This window comes from Entelurus aequoreus, linkage group LG03 (assembly GCF_033978785.1).
Source record: "Entelurus aequoreus isolate RoL-2023_Sb linkage group LG03, RoL_Eaeq_v1.1, whole genome shotgun sequence".
NCBI lineage: Eukaryota > Metazoa > Chordata > Actinopteri > Syngnathiformes > Syngnathidae > Entelurus > Entelurus aequoreus.
The window spans coordinates 53,552,723-53,573,690 of NC_084733.1; the positions used below are offsets into that span (position 1 = coordinate 53,552,723).

A 20,968-nucleotide genomic window follows, 5' to 3' on the forward strand; every position below is an offset into this window, starting at 1 on the left:
TCTGTGCATGCATTACATACACTATTATACACCGACTCATTTGAATTCAAACTAAGTTTACACATAAATGGTCAATTTGCTTTGCATTGCATTTGATTACCAATGATGATCCCTGAGTCCATCTAGCACTTTACATTATCTTCAAAAACCTTTGATTACCTTCCATGTAGCGGACTTGACGTTGACAGTGCGTCCTCTGCTAGTGAGTGTGCACTTCATCCGAAGAAAGAAGCTGCGGTCTGAGTCTGATTCTTTGGTCTTTTTTGAGCCTGAAATTGTGACAGGAGAAAAAGAAACTTGTTTCAAAAGACAGAACCAGAATGATCATACAAGTATTTATTGTACAATGTTTTTATTACACAGAAAATGCAATTCAAAATGTTACCATTTAGTTTTATCAGCCACCACAAATAAATTTGAACTGCTACAAATACATTAGATGCTACCTGTTCGCCCTTTCTCCTACACACATTAGAATGGGACTGTTCGGCAATGTAGCTTGTACAATAAATAGTATTGCTGTGTGATAATATTAATTGTACAATATAAATCTCTTACTTACATAATAATTTTAATATCTTGGCTGAATTAAGTAACTGCAGCAGCTGCTGCTTTGCGGTTGCATTTTTAAAGGGGAACTGCACTTTTTTGGGAGTTTTGCCAATCATCCGCAATCACTATGAAAGACATGACAGATGGATTTTTATGCATTCTAAATATAAAACAAATGTAAATAAAAGTCCGCTTACAGCGGAGCCAATGGGAGCTCCGCTATTCCGCCCATAAAATCCCGAACGAACAACGATAATCTGCAAAACATGCCGCAGATGAGACGTTACTAGCCACTTGAACACGTCTAATGTTTTCTGTCACTTGAAGACAGAAATGGGACAAAGTACTAATGTTACCTTCCAACTACAAATCTAAAAATACTCTCAAGTGGCTCGGTTTTGCTTGTGACATAAAAAAAAACAACACAAAAAGAAGCAACCTAAGAAAGTTAATTATCTTTCTAAACAAATTAGTTTTGCTTTTCATGTTTTATAATTTTTTTTGTCTCAACCACAGTACCAATAACAATTGCATGGACATTCGTCATGGTCAATTATACAAATTAGGCAATGACGTACTCTACACTCCCAACCAGAGGTGGGTAGAGTAGCCAGAAATTGTACTCAAGTAAGAGTACTGTTACTTTAGAGATTTATTACTCAAGTAAAAGTAAGGAGTAGTACCCAAATATTTACTTGAGTAAAAGTAAAAATTATGTTGTGAAAAAACTACTCAAGTACTGAGTAACTGATGAGTAACCTGTTCGTTTAATGATGACGGCAACAAATAATGCACAAAAACATAAAAATAGCAATGAGCAACTTCAGAGCCAGGAATATCTCTTAAGCAACTAAAACAATAATATATATTAAATAGTAATTGAGCCACAATAACTTAACAGCATCATAGGCTCAGTAGGCATTCATTGATTGATTGATTGAAACTTGTATTAGTAGATTGCACAGTACAGTACATATTCCGTACAATTGACCACTAAATGTTAACACCCCAATAAGTTTTTCAACGTTAATCAATTCATGGTAAACACACTGTGCACTTCTGATTGGTGTTTCTATGCATGCGTGTGTGTGTGTGTGTGTGTGTGTGTGTGTGTGTGTGTGTGTGTGTGTGTGTGTGTGTGTGTGTGTGTGTGTGTGTGTGAGTCTGCAGTGCGTTAATAAATGTCCCCACACGATGTACATTTGACAGTGATTCTTAGCAGGGAAGCTAACATCAGCCTACGGTGACAGCCAAAATATCTACTAACGTTACTTACCGCAATGTGCTTCCTCAAATTTGACTTTGAGTTCATGTAAGCCAGGGGTGCCCACACATTTTCAGCAGGCAAGCTACTTTTTAAATGACCAAGTCGAGGCGATCTACCTCATATATACATATACATACACACACATATCATATATACTGTATGTATGTATATATATATATATATATATATATATATATATATATATATATATATATATACACATACACATACATACATATCAGTGACGTGCGGTGAGGTTCATGGCTGGTGAGGCACTGACTTCATCACAAACAGATTAACAAACATATGAACCCTAAAGAGTATCTTATTCACCATTTGATTGGCAGCAGTTAACGGGTTATGTTTAAAAGCTCATACCAGCATTCTTCCCTGCTTGGCACTCAGCATCAAGGGTTGGAATTGGGGGTTAAATCACCAAAAATGATTCCTGGGCGCGGGGCCGCTGCTGCCCACTGCTCCCCTCACCTCCCAGGGGGTGAGAGGACAAATTTCACCACACCTAGTGTGTGTGACAATCATTGGTACTTTAACTTAACTTTACACATACAAACTGTAGCACACAAAAAAGCACATTTAATAAAAAAAACGTTATCATGGTCTTACCTTTATGTAATATATTGGGTTGGAGGCAATAACGAGGCGAGGTGATGAAGTACGTCTCTTTACTGTAGACTTCAGAACAGACTCAACACACTTGACGTCAGGTGCGCAACACCACGTAAATCGTTGGCCAACCAAAAAGTAACCCCAGTACGCTCAGTGTTTCCCACACATTCATTTATTTGTGGCGGCCCGCCACGAAAGAATTACGTCCGCCACAAATAGATTTTTTTATTTTAATTTTTATTTAATTTAATTTATTTTTTTGTCCTGTCCAGCTTCTCAGGCAAATCATATAGTTGATGTAGATGCCCATATAGGCTGTTCAGATTTACTTTACAAAAGAGAAGTGTAGGATACTTCTCTTGTTGCCTTATTTGTATTTGACCACTACTGTTTTCTGTTTATTTGTTACTGACTGTGGCAGGACACCTCTGCCTCTGTTTCACTTTATGTTGCTGGTAAATAATATGGTTGTGGTAGTAGACTAAAGTTAAATTATTTAGTATGCACTAATTAAAGGGGCAGAGCTTTAAGGGACATTTTAGCTTTTATATTTTATAAGATATATTTTTTGTAAGAACCACAATTAATAAATATATTTCAGTGACTAACTTATTGTTCAAATCTGTATATAAATATGTACATAAAGTGTTGTAATTATATTGTAAAATGGATGGATGAATGGATGGCTGGACGTTTAAACGTCTTATTGACTGCCTGCACGACATCAAAGCCTGGCTTTCAGCTAACTTCCTCAGCCTAAATGAAGACAAAACAGAAGTTATGTTGTTCGGTCCAAGTCGCTCCCCCTCCCCCAACGTTGACCTCGGCACTCTGACCCCGTATCTCAGCGACTGTGTCACAAACCTGGGGGTAAAGTTCGACTCGGATTTTAAATTCGAAAAACAAATCAGCAGCGTCGTACAAAAAAGCTTTTATCAATTACGCCAAATAGCGAAAGTGAAACCGCTTCTATCAGGACATGATCTCGAGAAATTAATCCACGCCTTTATCTCGACTCGTTTAGACTACTGCAATGCCCTGTATGTAGGCATTAGCCAGGCCTCCCTCGCCCGCCTGCAGCTCGTGCAGAACTCTGCTGCTCGTCTGCTAACACAGACCCACAGACGAGAGCACATCACCCCTATATTAGCATCCCTTCACTGGCTCCCTGTGCGTTACAGATTCAATTTTAAACTCCTTTTATTTGTTTTTAAATGTCTAAACAACCTCGCGCCAACATATCTCTCCGACCTCCTTCAGCCTTACTGCCCCACCCGATCCCTAAGATCAGCCGATCAGCTGCTACTGACGGTCCCGGACACAAGGCTGAAGCTTAGAGGTGACAGAGCTTTCGCTGCTGCTGCTCCCAAGCTCTGGAACGACCTACCTCTGAGTGTTAGGCAAGCCTCCTCTCTTCCTGTTTTTAAATCTCTCTTAAAAACATACTTTTATTCCATGGCTTTTAACACTGAGTGATATCCATCCTGCAATGGCGCCCCATAATACACCTGCTGTGAACCTGTTTTTATATTTTATTTATTTATTTTTTATCGTGTTCTGTTTGTGTTGTGTTGTGTTTGCTCGTTTCTCGTATTATTTTAACCTGCCCATTGTACAGCACTTTGGCTACCCCTGTGGTAAATTTTAAATGTGCTTTATAAATAAAGTTGATTTGATTTAAAACAAAACTCTTATTATTAATTAGTAAGTACACATTTTTTTAGCCTTTTTAGAGAAAATCATATTGTAGTAAATTATGCAAATTACTCGATGTAATGGGCCACCGCCACAGGTATCTTGGCAGTTTATGGGAAACACTGACGCTATAGCCAACATTAACCAGGAGATGGCAACAGACAAACATAGATCACTCTATTACATTCCTCCCCTTTTAGAAATGTAGAAGTTACTCAAAAGAAATAAACAACCCAACCAAAAAATGCAGCAGCTCAATAAGAAGCCAAAAAGTGCAAAAACAATAATGTTCGTGTTGGAGGAGTTGTGAATGAATGAAATATGAAATCCGTGCTGCAGTCTGCAGATGTACCTAATGTTGTGGCCCTTTCATTCACAACTCCTCCAACACGAACATTATTGTTTTTGCACTTTTTGGCTTCTTATTAAATAACTTTTTTAAATAGATTCAATCTTGCACGTGGAAAGTTTAAGTGTGGGCTTTAGTTGATATAACACTCCCGTCAGGGGGTGCATTCTACGCCGGGGGTGCATTCTCTACCACCAGGAGGCGGGATTACTGCGAGCCTCAGTCAGTGCGTCTTCGCAGCAGTTTTATGATTGCTCAGCACAAGAAACACGTTACACACATACAGTTGTTGACAAAATACACTGTACATGAAGGTAGAAAAGCGCTATACAAGTATAACCCATTTATCATTTATTATTTACATTATATACCTCAGCTAAATAAACTATGGAAATGTATAATATAGTTCATATAGCAATACGGTCTCACTGCACAGCAGGCCAGCAGTTAGCCGAGTCCGCAATCCATGTTGAGGCACAACGCAGTGACGTGCCTCAACTGGCTGCTGATCGCCGCACCGTCTCTTCTCAGTATTTGAACGGCAAATGTGAAAATTCAGCGATTTTGAATAAAAATAATCTAAAACTGGTGAAGTTAAATGGAAAATAACTTTATAGTATAATCACTGAATACATATAATAATTTAATTAATTTTTTTTCTTTTTACATTTTTTTTCTTTCCATGATGGCACGTGAGGCCCCGCCTCACCTGCCTCCACTGACTGCACGTCACTGATACATATATACACACACATATATATATATATATATATATGTATACATATATACACACATATATATATATATACATATATATATATACATATATACACACATATATATATATATACATATACATATACATATATATATATATACATATACATATACATATACACATATATATATATATATATATATATATATATATATATATATATATATATATATATATATATATATATATATATATACATACATACATATATATATATATATATACATATATATATACATATACATATATATATATATATACACATATATATATAATATAAATGTATATATATATATATATATATATATATATATATATATATATATATATATAATATATTTTGCCGTTTTTGTTTACATGTTAAAGGTGTTTTAATGAATATACATGCCTGTTTAACATATAGATTCCTTTCTTTCATGAAGACTAGAATATAAGTTGGTGTATTACCTGATTCTGATGACTTGCATTGATTGGAATCAGACAGTAGTGCTGATAACGTCCACGTTTTCAAATGGAGGAGAAAAAAAGTTCCTCCTTTCCGTCTAATACCACATAAATGTATATATATATATATATATATATATATATATATATATATATATATATATATATATATATATATATATATATATATATATATATATATATATATACATACAGTATATAATTTATATTTATTTATTTTGCCGTTTTTGTTTACATGTTAAAGGTGTTTTAATGAATATACATGCCTGTTTAACATATAGATTCCTTTCTTTCATGAAGACTAGAATATAAGTTGGTGTATTACCTGATTCTGATGACTTGCATTGATTGGAATCAGACAGTAGTGCTGATAACGTCCACGTTTTCAAATGGAGGAGAAAAAAAGTTCCTCCTTTCCGTCTAATACCACATGAAAGTGGTTGGTTTTTGGCATCTTATTTGTCCAGCTTCCATATTCGTTTTTATACACTTTACAAGAAATACATTGGTGGCAAACTCCGTAGGTTACTAGCTTGTTTGCGCGGGCTTTCGGAGACTCTTATTTTGTTAGCGCAGGCACGATGGAGCGGCACTTTTATTGTGAAGACAGGAACTGTGCGGTCAGTCTTTATGCTTTTGACGGGAGGTACGGTTGAAATAAAAAAGTGTCTTTTTTCCTTCACACTTTTGATTGATTAATTGAAACTTTTATTAGTAGATTGCACAGTACATATTCCGTACAATTGACCACTAAATGGTAACACCCGAATACGTTTTTCAACTTGTTTAAAGTACAGTACATATTCCGTACAATTGACCACTAAATGGTAACACCCGAATAAGTTTTTCAACTTGTTTAAGTCGGGGTCCACATGTGACGGTCATGTGACCGCCTGGCTCTGTTTGATTGGTGAAACGGAGTCCAACGTCACCAGTGACTGCATCTGATTGGTGAAACGGAGTTAAACGGAGTTAAATGTCACCAGTGACTGCATCTGATTGGTGAAACACAGGCATGCGATAGATCCTACTTTGAAGGTCTGTCTGACAAACCAAAACAAACAAAGCATGCATTAACAGATCGATAAAAATCAGTAGCGAGTAGCGAGCTGAATGTAGATAAATGGAGCGGAGTAAAAGTAGTGTTTCTTCTCTATAAATATACTCATGTAAAAGTAAAAGTATGTTGCATTAAAACTACTCTTAGAAGTACAATTCATCCCAAAAGTTACTAAAGTAGATGTAACGGAGTAAATGTAGCGCGTCACTACCCACCTCTGCTCCCAACCCACCGTCAAAAGCCCCGTTTACACTGCACACACAAAAAAATAATGTTGCCAGTCTAAACGCTCCAAAGTGCTATAAATCTGATTTTTTTTTTTTCATATCAAATTTGGGCCACATCATCAGGTAGTCCGTATCCGATTGGAATCTCATCTTTTTAAATGTGACTTCAGTCTAAACGGAAATGTGACCCATATGCAACTTTTTGGCCAAGTCATCCGTGTGCGCGGAGAAAAACGCAGCCCGCCAGCAGAAGTGGTTATGTCATCACAACTCTGGTTTCAGTGGGAAAAGTCTTTTCGGCAGGCGAATTTTCGGTGCATCACTAGTCAATAGTGCGCAAATAATAGCTTATGTAATATATGAATATACATTTTGATTCCAAAGAAACTGCGATTGTTGAAGGACCGGAATTTACGTTATGTTACGTGCATTGCCTAAGTTGTTTACGTAAGAGAGTTGAAAAATAAAGTTAAGGTAGACAGACGCTGATGTGTGTGCCTCCTCTACTTAACAGCCATAAAAAGATGAGAACCGTCCCCAATATAATACACTACATACATGTATCCATTCATACATTATATGACTTTATTTTCACACAAAAAACAATTTTTTAAGGTTTGGCAACCATATCTATGGTGGTGACTTATGTTATTTTGTAGTAGTAGCAACATCTTGTTCATTTACGGAATCCTGTGAACTTCCTTTGTTTTCACTTTATCAAACTGCGCATGCAAGTGACGTCAAAGACCCATTACGGCCTGTGCGCGTTTATACTGGAGTCTGATAAAGATAACATTTTACTTGCTGTGTAAACAGTCAGCTGAAAAAAAACGCTATTTGGGCCACTTTGACTAGGTTTACACTGCAGGCCAAAGTGGCCCACATTCACACAGCAGTCATCTCTGTAGGTGTGCTACATAATGTACCTGCTTTGTGGACCAGCATCTCCCTCAGCTCTTCCTGATCACACGGGTGCGTAAAGTCAAACACGCTGTGTCCAGTCAGGTCAAACTGCAGATGTTACAGACATCATGTAAATAATTTTAACATTTACACACAAGCATTAACTTGACTCTAGCCATATCCTTGTTGTTCGCTGAGCTCCACACATTGATCTGGGAGTTCTGAATAGGAGATGTATTTCAGAAGGCGGGGCCTTGTAAAAAATCATTGTATGTGATTGGATAAACCACTTGTCCGTTATCTTGAATGACGTGCTACTTCAACCACTCCCATCGAAATCAACCCGTGATGCTGATGAGAGCGGCGCTGGGAAATCCAAACCCGGTCGGAAGAAGAGCTAAAACATCCACCAATATATGCCTTCAAAACCGTTCTCTGTTCATCTTTTAAATAATTAATATTCGATCGATGTCGCAAAACAAGTTGCAATAGCAGAATCAATGTCAGCACACAACTCCTCGCTCCGTGCCGCCATTGTTGTTTGAATTAAACAGTCCTTTCGGCGCTACGTCACATCTATAAAATCCCGCCCGGCGATCCTGATTGGTTCATTATTTTTTGCTACCTGGAAGGTGTTTGCAATGCCCTCGAGCCCAGACCCTTGTGTTGAGCTCAGCGAACTACAAGGGTCTGGCGAAAGTCAGGTTACACAAGCAGTTCATCCACTGTAAACTTTCTTTATCCTTATCAAGAAGTATCAGACGAACGTTGTTCTTTCTTATTTCTAAAAAATAACTACTGGACGACTCTATGCTTTTTTTAATGCCGACAATTCAATTCAGACTTACCTGAGCCAGCCCGAGACACTTGTTAACATTATCAGAGAGATAGATCATATCTCCATCTTCGGACAGCACCATGAGAAAGCCCTCCAGAGATTTTAAGTAGGAGCTGTTCAGTTGGGTATCCATCTCGCTCTCCTCCTCTGATTTTGGCTCATCTGGATAGTAAAGCAGGAATAACAAAATTATCAGCTACACCAAAATGTACATAATATGCAAAGATTTACTGTATATGGGTAAGGTTATTTGAGAGACTGGGATTAACTGCTGATGATTGTCTTTGTCTGCATCTAGTACTGGCCATGCATTGTTTGCTGTCAAGTTAAAAATACATGTTTGCTTCATTCGAAAGGTGGGGGTGGGGGGTTAAGAATAATTTAGTCAATTAATTTTTGTTTTCAAAATATATATTTTGTATTCATTAGCAAAGCACTGAACTTCGGTTTCAGTGCCAGTGTTGTATTGAGCAAAGTAAAGTTGTGCCATAACGGATGTAGATGTCACTCAACTTCCCATTGCTGACGTCATGCATTTCATTTTGGCTCAATTGCAAAATATTCCGCAGTCAATTTTACACAATCATGATTGATTCATCGATTCATGCCCATCCCTTGTAGTCATGAAAAATATTTAAAACACCCACCAAATTAGGCTCTCTCTAAATAAAGTGGTCTTAATGTCCTTCAATGCATTGTTTTACATCAAGAGTCACTAAAATGCTGCCTGGGGCATATCCTAAGAATATACAGTATTATGTAGGAGAATTAGGGCCACAATAATAAGGAGAAAGTTTATGAGAAAAAATGTATAACTTAGCAAGCATATGTTGACCTACAATGGATTGGTTTTAGCATTACCGGTATATAAACTTAAAGATGAAGGATACCAAAAAAAATTCTGAATGCTTTTTCTACTTGTTAGGTGATGCAAGTCAAATATTCCAAACTACAACGCTGTCAGCTTGGTTCAATATGTTGTTCTGCTATTTCTACCAGCTTAGATTTCACAAAAAGCTTCTAAAAGAACTTATTTAGAACCACTGACACGAAAAGCAGCACAGCGTTTTGGCTACGTTTTCTCTTAAATAAATTGTTGGACCCCAAAAATAAGAAAAACATGGTATATTAAATCAACTGTAAAAAGAAACATTCAACTGTAAACCATCAAATTCGGTAACACATCGGTAACACATTTACCAGTGTCAAGCAATTTCCTCAATCGCAGGTAGCTGATGGTGAGTCTCATAATCGAGGCCTTGTCCAGGCTGGAGCTGATGCTGTGAGACAGAGGTAGCTGCTCGGCCAGCTCGTAAAACACTTCGGACTCCTTCCCTCGCCGGCATCGCGCTGCATCCCTCGACTTTTCCTTTCTCCGCTCCGAGCTCACCCTGCAGGAGAGACGTGGTGGTTGGTCATCGTCTCCGCAGATTGGATCTGCAACTTTAAGGTGCCCTACAAGAGTTGCCATCTCTTCTTCCTGACTTAAAGTACCAGAAGAATGGAAAAACAAGTTGACTTTATATGCTTAATTGTGTTTCATTGTATCTATTAAAACATATAGACTAAGGCTGAAACGACGCGTCAACGTCATCGGTTACGTAAATACGTCGACGCCGTTTTTGTGCGTCGACGCGTCGCATAATTACGTCACACTACCGTCATGGCGGAGCGCAAAGCAGACTGTGCGAGCGAGGGGAAAAACGCACGCCAAAAGTCGTCAAAAGTGTGGGAGTATTTCAATACACAGCCTAATAATGTTGTTGTATGCACACTGTGTCGAGCGGAAATGGCCTATCATAGCAGCACAACGGCTATGAACGAACATTTGAAAAGAAAACCATCAACCATCAACTAGTCAATCGTCCGCGTTAGCATACGTTGTCATCATTACACAAAAACATGAATGTGTCATTTGTATCTGCTAGGGGTGTAACGGTATGTGTTTTGTATTGAACCGTTTCGGTACGGGGCTTTCGGTTCGGTACGGGGGCGTACCGAACGAGTTTCTAAGCTAAAGCTAACTTTAGCTGCTAAAGTCTTAACAAGTTGCTTTGCTCCTCTGCCTCTGTCTCAGCACGCAGCGTTGTCCCACCCATACAACCATCTGATTGGTACACACGCAGCATTGTCCCACCACATAACCATCTGATTGGTACACACGAAGCATTATCAGCCAATCAGCAGTGCGTATTCATAGCGCATGTAGTCAGCGCTTCAGCGTCGAGCAGATAGGTGTTTAGCAGGTGAGCATCAGGCAGCGGACTCTCCCCAAATGATAATAAACACCTCCCAGTCAACTACTAGTAACATCACTATGAGCCCGTTGACCTACTAGAAACTTAAACTGCAGCTCAGCTCGCTCACAGTCCTGGTTTGAGGTGAAGGCTAATTACCTCTCAGTTCCAGCCACATCGACCCCTTCTGAGTGCCTATTTTCAGCTGCTGGGAATATTGTAAACAATAAAAGAAGCAAAGCAAGTAGACATGCTAACCTTTCTTCATTACAACTGTTAGTCACTCACTGGAATGAGTAGAATTGGTTATTGTGTACTGTGTTGGACTGGATGTTTATTTTGCACATTTTAAAAGCAATACTTAATGTTTACAGTGCTCCAGAATATTTAGATTGGCACTTTTTTGTATTGGATGTTTATCTTTATTTTTGCACATTTTAGCAAATAAGCAATACTTTCACTTTTGTTGAAATGTTTACACTGTTGTTACAGAATATTTCGTTTTGCACTTTTTTGTATTGGATGTTTATATTTATTTTTGCACATTTTAAAGCAAAATAAGCAATACTTTTACTTTTGAAATGCTTATACTATTGCAGAATATTAAGATTTGCACTGGATGTTTACTTTTATATTTGCACATTAAAAAGCAAATAAGCTACTTTTAATTTTGTTAAATGTTAAAAGTTTTAAATGTTTACATTGTTACAGAATATTTTGTCATGTTGTTGTCAATGTTGACTGAGTGGCCATACTTTTTTTTTTGTAAATAAAAGCCATGCCTTTTGAAAAAACTGGCCTACTTTTATTTTTTCATCTTCATTTTAAATAAAATAAAATAAAAAATAATCGGTAAAAGAAAAAATAATCTATAGATTAACCGATTAATCGAAAAATAATCTATAGATTAATCGATAGAAAAATAATCGTTAGCTGCAGCCTTAATATAGACTTGTACTTCCAATCCGCAAATTTTTTACAATCCGCAAAGTATGTGAAAATACCGTCTAAACATCACAAAATGCCACAATGTCTTCTGCAATTTCCGTAGATTTAGGGTCAGACGCTGTCACCATGGGAACGCTTCTGCACTCTGACCATATTAGCATATCAGTCATACTGGAAATATGCAAATATTAGAATGAAAAGTGCGGTCTATCATTCACAATTGCTGTTAAGAGATGAACACGTTTTTCTTTTTATGGCATTCTAAGTTGTAAATAAATAAAAAGTTTGCCAACAATTGAGTCAATGGGGGCTCTCTATTCCCTATTCCGCCTTCATAACCCGCCAACAATACTTTATTTACATATCGTGACCTGAATATTAACCAAATATTAGCGATATTGTTATTAAACGCCCTAACACAGACAAACTATTTTTAGCGGCACATTAATAACAGAGAGCTAACAACAGCTTATGCTGCTGTACTGTAAGTCGGCTAGTGTCCTGCTGCTCCGCCTTCTACTGGTACATCATGTCTCGGCTCGTCAAAGTTATTCTACATTATAAATCATGCCTCTCATCTGGATTACAGGAGGATTTAGCCATGAATCCATTAGTTGTTCCTCTGTGACATCCAATTTACACCTGGATATTAAAGGCCTACTGAAATGAATTTTTTTTATTTAAACGGGGATAGCAGATCTATTCTATGTGTCATACTTGATCATTTCGCGATATTGCCATATTTTTGCTGAAAGGATTTAGTATAGAACAACGACGATAAAGATTGCAACTTTTGGTATCTGATAAAAAAAAGGCTTGCACCTACCGGAAGTAGCGTGACGTAGTCAGTTGAACATATACGCAAAGTTCCCTATTGTTTACAATGATGGCCGCATGAAGTGAGAGAGATTCGGACCGAGAAAGCGACAATTTCCCCATTAATTTGAGCGAGGATGAAAGATTTGTGGATGAGTAAAGTGCAAGTGAAGGACTAGTGGGGAGTTGAAGCTATTCAGATAGGGAAGATGCTGTGAGAGCCGGGGGTGACCTGATATTCAGCTGGGAATGACTACAACAGTAAATAAACACAAGACATATATATACTCTATTAGCCACAACACAACCAGGCTTATATTTAATATGCCACAAATTAATCCTGCATAAAAACACCTGCGTGTTTGTTATGCTAGCTCCTAGCTCCTCTGCTAGCTCCTAGCTCCATAGAACACGCCAATACAATTCAAACACCTGATCAACACACACAATCACTCAGCCCAAAAGACCGTTTACCTAACCCAAGGTTCATAAAGCTTATATATTTTTAAAAAGTTACGTACGTGACGCGCACATACGGTCAAGTTATCGAATGTTTAGCAGCCAAGGCTGCATACTCACGGTACCTGATATTCAGCTGGGAATGACTACAACAGTAAATAAACACAAGACATATATATACTCTATTAGCCACAACACAACCAGGCTTATATTTAATATGCCACAAATTAATCCTGCATAATAACACCTGCGTGTTTGTTATGCTAGCTCCTAGCTCCTCTGCTAGCTCCTAGCTCCATAGAACACGCCAATACAATTCAAACACCCGATCAACACACACAATCACTCAGCCCAAAAGACCGTTCACCTAACCCAAGGTTCATAAAGCTTATATATTTTTAAAAAGTTACGTACGTGACGCGCACTTACGGTACGGTACGTGTTATGCTAGCTCCTAGCTCCTCTGCTAGCTCCTAGCTCCATAGAACACGCCAATACAATTCAAACACATGATCAACACACACAATCACTCAGCCCAAAAGACCGTTCACCTAACCCAAGGTTCATAAAGCTTATATATTTTAAAAAAGTTACGTACATACGCAAAAAAAAGCCAAAGCTGCATACTCACAGTAGCACGTCTGCGTCTTTGTCATCCAAATCAAAGTAATCCTGGTAAGAGTCTGTGTTGTCCCAGTTCTCTACAGGCGTCTGTGTATCCAAATCAAAAGTCCTCCTGGTTAGAGTCTCTGTTATCCGAGTTCTTCCATCTTGACTGCATCTTTCGGGAATGTAAACAAAGAAGCGCCGGCTGTGTACTGTTGTGGCTGACTACGTTCGAAAAATACGTCCATTTCGCACCGACAACTTTCTTCTTTGCTTGCTTGGCTTCCTTCTCCATAATGCAATGAACATGATTGAAACAGATTCACGAACACAGATGTCCAGAATACTGTGGAATTATGAAATGAAAACAGAGCGTTTTCGTATCGGCTTCAATGTGGAAGGCATACCCGTGTTCGTCGGGCTACGTCACGCGCATACGTCATCCTCAGAGGCGTTTCGAACCGGAAGTTTAGCGGCAAATTTAAAATGTCACTTTATAAGTTAACCCGGCCGTATTGGCATGTGTTATAATGTTAAGATTTCATCATTGATATATAAACTATCAGACTGCGTGGTCGGTAGTAGTGGGTTTCAGTAGGCCTTTAAGAGACAAAGACACAACAACCGAAGACATCTGCGGTCCCCTCCGAGGTTTCTCATTGTGTACATATCGTTGAGTTTTTTCTTGCCCTGACATGGGATCTGAGCCGAGGATGTCATTGTGGCCTGTGAAGCCCTTTGAGACATTTGTGATTAAGGGCTATATAAGTAAACTTTGATTGATTGATTGATTGATTTCTTGTTTAGCACATAGCAATACTGCTACATGATGCTTAGGGTTTCACTAAAGCTGGATTTGTTTAGCATTAAGCTTCTAAAACTTGTAGCTCACTCACTCTCCTTATATTCTGGATCATGTTTCCCAAAGTAATTGTTGTAGGCTCTCACAAAGTCTGCATGATTTACATTGCTGTTGGTGGGGAAGGGATCTGTGGTTCCCACCTCTACGTTATTGATCACGTGACTGGCTTGCTCATTATTTCTCAAAATGGCTTGGGAATCTCCATGAGATCGATACTATTTTGATCATATCTACTCTCAGACTTTGTAAGTCTTTTGGTTTTATAAATCAGATATATGATAATAGCTTCAATATAGAGGCAACTTGTTTTTCCATTCTACTGGTACTTTAAAGCCTGCCCAAGAGTTAAAACACAGCAACTGGGTTCTGCTAAAACCAAACTCATGAACAAGCCATCATACAGACCGCAGTCAAACTCACATTTGAACTTGTACGTCTGCCTGATTGGCTATGGATCAAACGAGTAGAAGTACACCCGCTCGCTGTAAATGACTGAGAAGACAACATGTATCCCTTAGTCTGTGTTATGGTGCACAACCAAGATAGAGTACACCACCAATCATTTTGACATTTATGAGCACAGCTTAATGATCTACAAGAACAGTAGTAAAACTGTCATGCACAGAGAGAGCTAACAAAGACAATTAGTGACACCCTAAAGTGACATCGTACTCATCCTTTCTGCAAATTGTTTTAATTACTATCAAGTTACATTTCTGTTCATGCTTTCATCTAAGTATTACCCTAATAACGACTGCATGAGTATTACAAATACTTTTGAATCTTATGCAATATTACAACCAAATAGACATAATACATTTCAAATCATTGGTACCAAAAACGAGAAACAATTGAATTATTAAAGCACTTGCAACTTTTGTCCATTATGTAGTTTGAAACTCTCCAACAATAATTGGATTAGCTCACTAAAATTTGCTTTCACCACAATTAAATCACTGGCTGGAAGGCAGGTTGTTTTTTTGTTGTTTTTTAAGAAAAGTATGTATGAAGCAATTTCACGCAGTCAAAACTTGTCATAGTGATACATATTATTGTCTAAATAAGGCATAAGCGGTCAGTGGATCTGCAAAAAAGCCTTTATTTATTTTGACAAGTCAAAGCAGAAAATGTTTTTTTCCATTTCCTGGTGCATGTACATGTAGAGAAGGCCTATCTAAATTTAAATAACAGCACTATGCTTTTACAATAAAAAATATCGACTGTCAGGTGAAAGGCGGAATGGTGATCTGCAATATGTGATTTGGGGGGTAGGTTATTTGGACCACCGCTTTCAGAACTCCACCTAATGAATAATTTAACAGTCTGAATGGAGTCATATTCCCTAAGTTGGAGGGGGAGTTATTTCCCAAGCGTCAACAATCATTACTACTGACAAATATCCACACTATTTTCAGTACACCTCACGTGATGCAACCATAACGTTGGGGCACTTTCAGTTTTATGCAAACATTTGGCTCACATCACTCCAACTCTGACTCTCACTACGATAATCAGTGGGCAAAGGGGTAAAATAAACACAATTTAATGCCCCACTTCATCACTAGGGCATAAAATATGTAAGTAATGTCACAAATCAGTCTTGCAAAGCTCAAAGCTTTTAAAAGGACTCAACGGTGTCAAGACGGACTTTAACCAGATCGTGGGTAAGATAAAAGCTATCAAATGTGACTTTATTTCCGGTTTAGATAAGCAGAAAGTGCTGAAAAACTATTTAATAACCCTGTAATAATTTAGCGTTGATGCTGTGACAACAAAAAGAATGTCACCACTCTTTTCTTGGCTTGCTTTTTTCAGCAAGAGAAAAATACTTTATATTTTACCACTATATTAGTTGACACTTTTACATCAACTGATTGACACATAGTGCATTGCTGAGACTAGATCTGACCAATCTAAGTCTGTGAGCATGAACTGGTGAAGCCTGCTCAGATGGGAGGCAAAATGACTTAAGACAAACTGAGCAGTCAAGTTGCGATCCATTTAATGCCCTGAGATAGTGGTCTGCGATGTTATGATATAAATCGTTGGGCGACATAAAAATGTTTATTGTACGATATAATTCTTCAGGGCTTCCCCGACATGTAATTGATCGTGACGGGGCGCCACGGCAAAATGAAAGCCGGCACACCTTATATATGAGGATCATTGACATAAAAACAAATATATTACAGTATATTAATGGCTATCGTCGCCGGCATCCTTCCGTCTCGGGAGTCGATGGGGTAGATCCAAAAAGAGGGGTGGGTCTCACTGCGAGATGGCCCCTGGCACCCGTTTCTTTCGCTAATCGGATGGGCTTAGAACCGGTATCTGCTGGAGTGACCTCTCCAGTGGACCTTTCCAGTGGACCCCTCCAGTGGACCTCTCCAGTGGATCTACACGGCCCGGGCATGGAACTATGGAGGGCAAGCTGTTGTCCAGGCAGCAAGCCCCCCCCCCTCTCCGCATGGCTGGTGGATCCAAGGGAGCGACGAGTGTCGATACAACTTGGCACCAGCGACGCCGCAGGAGTTGCCGGAATGACGCTACAATGTCAAACCGCCTTCAGGACTCCGGCTCCTGATTTTCTGTCAGGGTTTACTCCCTTAGCCTTACCCTCGAGTGGGTTGACCGCAAGGCAGCGGTGGTTTTGAGATTGGAGATTTCCTTCTCCTAGATGGGCTGCCTTACCAGGTTTACGAGCCCCATCTGCCTGAATGCGGCAGGTAGCACAGGGGTACATCTTACCCGTGGCGGTATAAGCCCGACCTGACACAATTAATGGCTATAGATAGCTTATTATCTAAGCATTATTCACTAGCGATGCACCTAAAATTTGGCGACCAAAAAACTTTGATCACAGAAACAGCACTGCCAAAACAGGATGTTGTGATGATGTAGGCAAGACGCAAGCGATTGTCTGGAGCTGAAGCAGCATGTTTGTGATGTGGATGAACTTTAAAGGCCTACTGAAACCCACTACTGCCGACCACGCAGTCTGATAGTTTATATATCAATGATGAAATCTTAACATTGCAACACATGCCAATACGGCCGGGTTAACTTATAAAGTGCAATTTTAAATTTCCCGGGGAACTTCCGGTTCAAAACGCCTTTGGAGGATGACGTATGCGCGTGACGTCGCGAGGTCCACGGAAGTGTTTGGACCCTTTTGGACACAATACAAACAGCTCTGTTTTCTTCGACAAAATTCCACAGTATTCTGGACATCTGTGTTGGTGAATCTTTTGCAATTTGTTTAATGAACAATGGAGGCTGCAAAGAAGAACGTTGTAGGTGGGATCGGTGTATGCGGCTGGCTGTAGCAACACAACAAGGAGGACTTTGAGATGGATAGCAGACGCGCTAGCGGCGAACTCACCTTGACTTCCTACGTCTCCGGGCCGCCGACCGCATCGTCGATCGCTGGAACGCAGGTGAGCACGGGTGTTGATGAGCGGAAGAGGGCTGGCTGGCGTAGGTGGAGCGCTAATGTTTTTATCATAGCTCTGACGAGGTCCCGTTGTTAAGTTAGCGTCGTTAGCAACAGCATTGCTAGGCTTCGACAGGCGTCGAATACACATTAACCGTGTATTTACATGTCCAGTGTTTGGTTCGGTGTCTCCTGATAGTAGTATTGTTGATCTTCTGTCTATCCTTCCAGTCAGGGATTTATTTATTTTGTTTCTATCTGCATTTGAGACAGATGCTATCACGTTAGCTCATGCTAAAGAGCTTCGTCTATGTATTGTCGTGGAGATAAAAGTCACTGTTAATGTCCATTTCGCCTTCTCGACTCTCATTTTCAAGATATAGTATCCGAGGTGGTTTAAAATACAAATCCGTGATCCACAATAGAAAAAGGAGAGAGTGTGGATTCCAATGAGCCAGCTTGTACCTAAGTTACGGTCAGAGCGAAAAGAAGATATCTCTTGAACTGCATTCTAGTCTGTCACTCTAACGTCCTCATCCACAAATCTTTCATCCTCGCTCAAATTAATGGGGTAATCGTCACTTTCTCGCTCCTAATATCTCTCGCTCCATTGTAAACAACGGGGAATTGTGAGCAGCACTACCGCTTGTGACGTCACGCTACTTCCGGTAGGGGCAAGGTTTTTTTATCAGCGAACAAAAAAGTTGCGAACTTTATCGTCGATTTTCTCTACTAAATCCTTTCAGCAAAAATATGGCAATATCGCGAAATGATCAAGTATGACACATAGAATGGATCTGCTATTCCCGTTTAAATAAAAAAAATTCATTTCAGTAGGCCTTTAATATATCCGAGACATACCCGCTGACAGCGATCTGCAAAATATACAATGTGCAAATATTAATAGGACAGGGACAGTCTTTCAAAGAGACAAATTGCACCAGGGGGTGATGTCAGCGGTAAGACCGAGACGCTGCCCGGCCCTTGGCTCCAGCGGCATGGCCGATGGTTCCTCAGCCGCGGCACGCGCACAACCCCACTTCACACCACTGCCCGACCGACCCAGCTCTTAGAGCCAACAATCCTATTCCTGAAGTTACAGGCGTAAGTTCCCTTAAAATGCCATATGTCATTCACCTTGGAGACCTACCGCGGATATGGGTATGCGGCAATGGCGATTACTGTAAGATTGTAAGAAGTAGTCAAATATGTACTTTTGTGTTAACATTATATTGACTAAATATGCACTAGAATGCATTTAGTTTTTGTTCAGAAACAGCTACTTTTGCGACAGCTGACGCAACTTTCTTCTCATTTATTGTGGTAGCGTCACAGTACATTAAACAGTGTCGAAGCTGAGCATCCATTGAATTCAATAGGGTAACATACAGTGGATTGCTCCACTGCAGCCAAACTGGACAATCATTGGATAAATGCTCGGTTTTTCCGCACCCACGTATGCCGAGCTTCTTTGGAAGTGAATAAGAAGTAGGCTCAGTCTGCAAGAGCATTTTTCAATTTTCATTTTAATGTTCCATGTTGATTGTATAATCTTTTAAGTGACCCTCTCTTTGTAAAATCTAGCATCTTTATCTTTTATTGGTTATTGGAGAATTGATTCGTGCTTTGAGAGTAGATGAAAATCAGCGTTACCTACTTAAAAGACCAGCAGCCGCTAATAGAATATAGCCTGTGTTACATTGTACAATAATAACTTAAAAATAGAGCAACATTTTATAATGTAAGAAAAATATATGTTAATACTACAGATTAGTTTTTTCATTTATTTACAATTTTTTAGCCTTTTTTAAAGTATGCATCATTAACAATTATGCAAATTATTTGATGACGTCATATTGACCACACCTCTAGTCACACTCCCACCGCCACTAATATACTGGCAAGCTAGGGGAAACCCTGTTCTCTATTAATTGTAATTTTAGCGTCTGTGCTCCGGCTAATAACTGCAGAAACCCTGCTACATTGCATTTTTACGTCATTTGAAATAACTTTACGGTGAGGAGCATAAATGTTAAGACAGATAGAGAGCACAATTGAAGCTAAACCAACAAAACTTAAAGGCCTACTGAAATGATTTTTTTTTATTTAAACGGGGATAGCAGATCCATTCTATGTGTCATACTTGATCATTTCGCGATAGTTCCATATTTTTGCTGAAAGGATTTAGTAGAGAACATCGACGATAAAGTTCGCAACTTTTGGTCGCTGATAAAAAAAGCCTTGCCTGTACCGGAAGTAGCGTGACGTCAAAGGTTGAAAGGCTCCTCACATTTCCCCATTTTTGTCAATGCAGCGAGAGCGATTTAGACCGAGAAAGCGACGATTACCCCATTAATTTGAGCGAGGATGAAAGATTTGTGGATGAGGAACGTTAGAGTGAAGGACTAGAGAGCAGTGCAGGACACATCTTTTTTTGCTCTGACCTTAACTTAGGTACAAGCTGGCTCATTGGATTCCACACTCTCTCCTTTTTCTATTGTGGATCACGGATTTGTATTTTAAACCACCTCGGATACTATATCCTCTTGAAAATGAGAGTCGAGAACGCGAAATGGACATTCACAGTGACTTTTATCTCCACGACAATACATCGGCGAAACACTTTAGCTATGGAGCTAACGTAATAGCATCGGGCTTAACTGCATATAGAAACAAAAGAAATAAGCCCCTGACTGGAAGGATAGACAGAAAATCTACAATACTATTAAACCATGGACCAGTAAATACACGGTTAATGCTTTCCAGCCTGGCGAAGGTTAACAATGCTGTTGCTCACGACGCCATTGAAGCTAACTTAGCAACGGGACCTCACTGAGCTATGCTAA

General features: G+C 39.1%; 1 protein-coding gene across 2 annotated transcripts in view; it reads right to left on the reverse strand.

Annotated features, from left to right (window-relative positions):
* Positions 1-20,968, reverse strand: part of hif1aa (hypoxia inducible factor 1 subunit alpha a) — a 38,691-nt gene that overhangs the window by 7,807 nt on the left and 9,916 nt on the right. The window contains exons 2-5 of one of the 2 annotated variants that reach the window (XM_062042151.1): positions 9,962-10,245; positions 8,772-8,923; positions 7,947-8,031; positions 160-269 (exon numbers count right to left, since the gene is read on the reverse strand). In XM_062042151.1, the coding sequence (XP_061898135.1) occupies positions 160-269; positions 7,947-8,031; positions 8,772-8,923; positions 9,962-10,245 (631 nt within the window). The remainder of the gene's footprint in view (positions 1-159; positions 270-7,946; positions 8,032-8,771; positions 8,924-9,961; positions 10,246-20,968) is intronic. The other variant, XM_062042152.1, reaches the window with a different exon arrangement.